This window comes from Lolium rigidum, chromosome 7 (genome assembly GCF_022539505.1).
Source record: "Lolium rigidum isolate FL_2022 chromosome 7, APGP_CSIRO_Lrig_0.1, whole genome shotgun sequence".
Lineage (NCBI taxonomy): Eukaryota > Viridiplantae > Streptophyta > Magnoliopsida > Poales > Poaceae > Lolium > Lolium rigidum.
In genome coordinates this window covers 160509733-160516433 of record NC_061514.1, presented here as the reverse complement: position 1 = coordinate 160516433, position 6701 = coordinate 160509733, and the positions used below count along the sequence as shown (strand labels likewise).

The 6701-nt window shown below is 41.6% G+C and overlaps 1 protein-coding gene across 1 annotated transcript; it reads right to left on the bottom strand.

Annotated features, from left to right (window-relative positions):
- Positions 1-1857: 1857 nt before the first annotated feature.
- Positions 1858-6495, bottom strand: LOC124672025 (TBC domain-containing protein C1952.17c-like). The gene is made up of 9 exons (XM_047208324.1): positions 6202-6495; positions 6004-6096; positions 4860-4964; positions 4119-4268; positions 3904-4002; positions 3691-3819; positions 2473-2652; positions 2253-2369; positions 1858-2162 (listed from the first exon to the last, which is right to left on the bottom strand). Exons 1-9 carry the CDS (start codon positions 6493-6495, stop codon positions 1998-2000), a joined length of 1332 nt encoding a protein of 443 aa, XP_047064280.1. The 3' UTR covers positions 1858-1997.
- Positions 6496-6701: the final 206 nt, after the last annotated feature.

Sequence of the window (6701 nt, the reverse complement as noted above, 5' to 3'; positions counted from 1 at the left end):
AAAGACGGGCTGTGCTCTTTTAGCCTCCAATGATCATGAACATTCGGAGCCGAAAGACCAACCCATACCTTGTGTGTTGTATCTATGAACTATATGCCTGGGATGGATTGTACACATAGTGACATAGGTAGGCATGCATGAATAAATGGCTTGCATGAGGCGAAATCTGGGTAAGCTGTTGGAGAGAACTCGCAAAAACTAACGGAGGACTATGCATACCCGTTAGACAGTCTGAGAACTTTTCTGTGACAAGCTTCCCACGAATTACACAGACAAAGTGGCTGCACCTTATTTGACAACAGAAGATCATGAAACTTTCCTAGCAGGCACGTCACTTGTGCTGCATTTCGCACCATTCCGAGTTCTGACAGAATCTTTGTAAATCTGATGTACTAATACTGTTTTATTTGAAACCAAACCCTCTGGTCCGGAGTGATTGGAATGGTGTCGCTCAAAAGTTCTCTTGATCATCTTTTTAAATATTGGAAGTTTCTTCAGTTAGTATGCCAGAATATTAGAAATTCATTAGTGATGGTACCGTTGAAAGTAGTGGTGTTTCTGTTTAAAGTGATACAGATCCAAGTGCAATATATTGTTTACATGTCACTAGAGCAATCCACTGATTTCCTGTTTTATGTTACTAGAAATAAATCATCACATGGCAAGTTCTCATGCATAAATCATCAGGCTTGCATGGTTACAAATGAGCAAGAACCTCAGATAGGGGTAACAGGTATATGTGCAATTCAGTGGTATGCAATGCTATCTGAAAATATTCCAAACTGTCCAGCTCTTTTAGATAATTTGCCGATCATTCATTATATGCTTGTGAAGATTAATTACCAGGCGCTGCCAACCACAGAATTTAAACTACTTGTGCTAGGTTCAAGCATTTTGCCGAATCACAGTAGACACAATACAATGTCTCTCTCATTTGTGTTTCTTGAGTTCATTTTCTTTTGGTTTAAAACTTTAAATACACCATTTATGGTTATCGCAGTTTCTTAGTTTGCATGTACTAAGTTCTCAGACATACCAAAACCCTTCAAGAATAGTATGAATATAAGATAACAAGATAGGATCCAATTAAACTTAGGTTATATGCACCTATGAACCAAAACATCACCTCCATTACATTATATTACTTCCTTTAGAACACCGCAAAGAAACTACCACTTCCTTTAAAAGGTTCTACCCTACTCAGGCAAGGAGAACACCTTACCTTGCATCCTCAGGTTCACCACCCTTGTCTATGTGCATGTATACCCACTATTTTTGTGTTAACCAACTGCCACTTGATCTAATATTCGGCCCACACGGCAGTGACGGAGCGCATCCTTTGCTCAACTCTGGCATCTTACCTCTGCATCTTCCGATTCAGATTCTTCATTTATGTGTTGGAAACAGCTTGGGCCACCTGGATTTGTTTCATGTTCTTTCATTTAAAATCTTTGATATTTTCCCTCTCTAAACATACCTGGATCCGATTGGATAAACCCCATAGATTGTTTTGAATACACTTCCCGTAACAGCAAATATTATTGCAATGGTTGCCTGTGAATTAATGGCAACACGTTATATTTCTACTATGGACTCCTGCAGGAACAATGTTGAGGGTGTCACCTGTAATGTGTTCAGTTTTACAACTTCTGCTTGATCTACTATCAGTTCCTTGAGCGTTCTGGTGCCAGCAAAAATGCAAATTTTATCTTCAAATTTCTAGTCCCAAAATATGGCAACCTTATAGCATTGGGGCATTTGTACTCAGGCGGCAAAAAGACTTTCTGAAGGTACTACGCATAACCCATGATATGGCATCTATACTCAAAACAAACAGCAAGCTCCAAAAGGCATATGTTGCAAGAAAAAAAAAAGGGCTCAAATTTACTGCCACGCCACATAGGCATATTGCTGTTAATTTACATATTTGATGCATAATATTTGGACATCAGACTAACATAAAAACAAACATTGGAAGGAAAAAAAGAGGCCATCGATCAACAAGGAACTAGCCCTCGCAATTTGTTAGCAATATGTATTAAGTGGTCAATGTTTGTGGGTGGATAATTCTGGAGAAGCTTGAGGTTTGCAGTGAAGTCGCCAGCCAATAGCCGTCTTCGAACAAGTATTAGCATTGCACAGCAAATCCGTAACAAGGTGTCCTGCACTCAATAAAATAAAGATTTTCATTAGTGCCCTCTGAAAACTACCACATTCAAACGGCATGAAACTAGAAATGACAGTTCTCTAACCGGAGGTCCCTGTGGGTCACCTAACAACGCGTCCCACAGGTGAATGCAGTCACGGAATTTGAATTCCTGTGTCAATAGCAAGGTGATCCATCTGAACGCATAGAACTGTGGGTTAACCTGGAATTGATGGAGTGTCACAATGGGAGGTTAAGTATATAGAGTTGACGGAATGTCACAAAATACCTTCAAGCAATTTCAAAAGAGTACTTTAGATCCATACCTTGGTTACAACCTCTAAATGTCGCCAGAGCTCTTCATCATGCCTTTTCAGGAGCTGCGATAGTCTACTGATTGTGGAGCGTATACCAACAACACTGTTGTCAAGCTGTTTGCAGAAGTTATCTCGAAATCCACTGAGTACCTCAACGAAACAGAAAAAAGCATCTGACTCTGCTTCTGCCTGTTCATACAAAAAAAATGTATGGTCATCAAGATGCCATGGCAACACACGGTATAAGGGTTAAAGCTATCTGATATTAGCATCCATATTCAATGAGAATGACTTTCGCCTAAGAAAAATCAGAAGCAGGGTGGCATTATGCAATGTAGCCTCAGAAAATCCAAAATGCATAATAGTATGTAGGATACAAGAATGAGACATGTTCCTCGTTATAGGTCTCTAAGATAAGAGTTGGCGAATGTATGTCTGATTTTAGTACGTAGATATAATCATCCTTATTTCTTAAAAACACAGAATGCAAGCTTATTATGTAGACTAGACAAAGAAGAGAACTCAGAAGTTAACAAGTTTAGGTTGAGCCTAATCTCTAAATCTCCAACTCCACAGAAGAATTCTCCAGAAGTTTGTATTTGAGTTTATAATCGAAAATCTGAAGATGCATTTTGACTCTTTGAACATTATGGACTGACACAATGCATATGAGATGATTCTTTCTTAGCTCTTCTTTTGTTAGAGGATAGAGATGTACTGCTTCTGTTTCAAAGTAATTGGCACTTTTCAGTTTTCACCAGTGTGCACACATTTCAGCAAAAAATCATTTACATGAGGGTTACGACAAAAATGCACCCTCACAACAAATATGTGAAAGAAAAGTATAAGAACAGAAACAACGAGAACACATAATCAACAAAAAAAGCTCCAAGCATTTGCGATGGATATCTGGGTTGAAAACAAAATACCAACTGTTGCGAAACAGAACGAGAATATCATAGTCAAAAGTGCCAACTATTGTGGAACAGAGTAAGTATATACAGATACGTTACATCATTTACTATATGATTCAATGATCAAAATCTGACGGTCAATGCATCATTACAGGTGGATATCATAATTAAGAAATCTAAAATGAAGAACACCGTGAATTTTGAAGCAGAACTCATAAGGTTTGGAAATACCAGTCTTAACATGGTCAGTTTGTTTCATCACCATTAAAACTGAAGTTGTTTCTAACCAAATAGTCACATAAAGAGAACTTACAGCATTACTTTGGTCTGGATCATTCTTGAAAACATAGTAGAGAGGTGCCAAAACTTCATTCATTCCTTGCACATATCGTATACCCGGATTTAACTTTGCAAAGATGGTAAGTATACGCTTCAGTGACTCCTAGAAAAAAAAAAACATTTAGACTAAACACAAGTACCAGAAACAAGCAAGAACTGGCATCATCTGAACAAAACAAATGCCTACCTGATTAGCTAAGGCATCAGAAGAACCCGCATTGAAAAACTGCATCTCAGGATGAGTACGCTTAACATCTCTATCAATCTGCTCTACGGTTTCAGATTCCTGAATATTGGATAACGGTAATGATTTTAGTATGTAAAACACTAAAATATTCATCATAGCAGTTAACTAACCAGTGGATTGCAAAGGGAGGCCTCTCACAAGAAGTTGCAAGTTACCTGGAAGTGTTGGTTCCAAACACTAGTTTTCCCAAGGCTGAGAGGGTGTTCGTCCTGGACAATTTCCGCCCTTGGGAGAAACCCAGTTCCTTCAGAATCGTGTTCCTTCTTTTTGGAAGTAGTCATTTCCATTCTTCGGGTAACTTCTGACTGACCAGAACCAAAATATGTTGAGCAGGTTGGTTAAAAGTTGGGAAAAAGAATCACCACAGAGCAGAATTATACCCAGTAAAATAATCGATTGCTCTCTTCTGTGTGTGCATGTGCGTGTGTGTTGGGGGGGGGGGCATCAAGTAATTTAGTCATTTGTGGAAAATGCCATCTTGGAGAAAAAAAAAGTGTACCCAAAACCAAATTGCTAAAGTATCGTCATTTGTGTGTGTGTGTGTGTGTGTGTGGGGGGGGGGGGGGGTCATCAAGTAATTTAGTCATTTGTGGAAAATGCTATCTTGGAGAATAAAAAAGTGTACCCAAAACCAAATTGCTAAAGTATCGTTTTGCCCGAACCTACCATATCGTTGGGACGGAAAACTTCTATCAGCAGGTATGAGATTGCTGTCTAGATCCTACCACCAAATACAACAAAATAACAACATGCGCATGATTGATTTGGACAGATGCTAAACAGATATCCACCAACACTGGTGCTCCCCTAGCCCTCCTAGGGAAGGGCACTTTCTATCTAAACAGATAATTTGCAATGGTGTAGAACATACAATTCTATATGCATTTAGAACTTACAGGGTTAACCAGAAGCTCATCTTTGAAAGCACCGTACTGGGAGCGTTTTTTTTCCAGTTCATACGCCCACAGAGCATGATCCGCTGGTAAGTACCCCAAGAGAAGCTGCTAACTATCAAAAAAGTCAAATAAATTTGCAATGTAGGAAAAAACTGAAAAAAACTACCAATCACGTCATCGGACCAAAATAAGATTTAACAATATCCATTTTACCTCATATACTTGATGTTTTTTCAACAATATCTTTAATCTAAACCTATGACAGCAGCTTTCCTCAGACCTCTAGATGAAAATTGGAGTATTTGATTCCAAACTGTGCTTTGTAATCACATAAATTTAGAAAAAAACAACTCGCAAAATACATTAAATAATAAACTCCAATCTCATTTGAGAACTTGGCATGCAAACTATATTCATGAACCATATGACTACTCTCTAAATCCAGAATATCTGGTTATAGGTTGTATGATTTACTAAACCACTAGGTTCAAAAGTATTTTGATACTACCAAAGAAAGGTTTTCTTCCCTGCAAGTACTAGGTATATAGAATAAATGATGGAACATAAAGTCAGCATCCTAACCAAGACATGAAGCATCATAACAAACCAGACCACAGACCCCTTTTATCAGCAGCGCCGAAAATGCACTGGGTATATCGGGATGTGTATACATTTGGAAATTATATTCCATTCCAGAATCATGATTGCTCTTAGACTTACTTAAGCAAGTAGTGAATTCCATGAGCATTTCATGCATGCCGCCTCGAGGGTGAGAATAAATGTTGATGAATCCAATATTAATGCTTCATATAAGTTTCAAGACCAAAGCACATGGAGGCTGATTTTTTTTGGCACAAATCTAATGTGTACACCGCCGTTCAATAGATAGTTAGATACTATCCTGATTTGGACGAATCAAACCATGTCAACCACATCCTAGACTCAATCGGGGCGTCCTGCCATATATAAAACCAACAGCGATCATACGATGCCATCTACAAGGATGAGGGCAGGAAAAATCCAACTCGTGGTCTCTTACTAATGCCATATCTCTAGCATGTGACTGAGAGAGCAAACACTCCCTGGCATAGCAGTAGGAACAAACCGCGCGGAACACATAGCATTACAGGGTGAAGAGAATGACCTTCCAGACGATGGGCCGCACGCCAGCGTCGTCGGGCACGCCCTGGCACGCGAGCCGCCGCAGCTCCGCCAGATCCACCACCTTCCTCTCCAGCTGCACGCACCCCAAACCACAAACCCAAGGAACAAGTTACGGACCAAAGCCAAAAATCGAAGCATCCTGTCTCGATCGCTCGCCGGGAGGGAGGGCAGCACTCACCGCGACCCTGAAGTCCGCGACGAGGTGGGAGCGGGACGAGGTGGCCGCGGCCTCGCTGTCCGAGTCGGAGTCGGAGGTGGCGCCGTCGGGCCGAGCCGGCGGAGGAGGAGGGGGCGGCGGGGCCGGATCGCGGTTCGGCTTGGGAGGTGGAGGTGGGGGAGGGGAGGGGGCGCGGGGCGGGGAGCGGTGGCGCGGGGTCGGGGCGGACCAGATCGGGCTGTTGAGCCAGTCCGGCACCGCCTTCTGCCTGGGCGTGGATGTCCGCGTCGGGTTCGGGTTGGCGCCGTCGGCCATGGCGGCCGCTGAGGCAGCCGGTGGTGGGGTTTAGGAGTAGAGAAAATGGGGAAGCGGGTTGTGGTCTCCGGATCGGGGAAGATGGGTGGGTTGGGCTTGGACCAGTCGGTGCCTCGCTGTTCTTCTTCTCTTCTCCAGCTTTCCTTCCTCTGTTTTCTCTGTTTTTCATTTCTTTCTGTTATACTGATTTTGAGTCACCTCGTGTA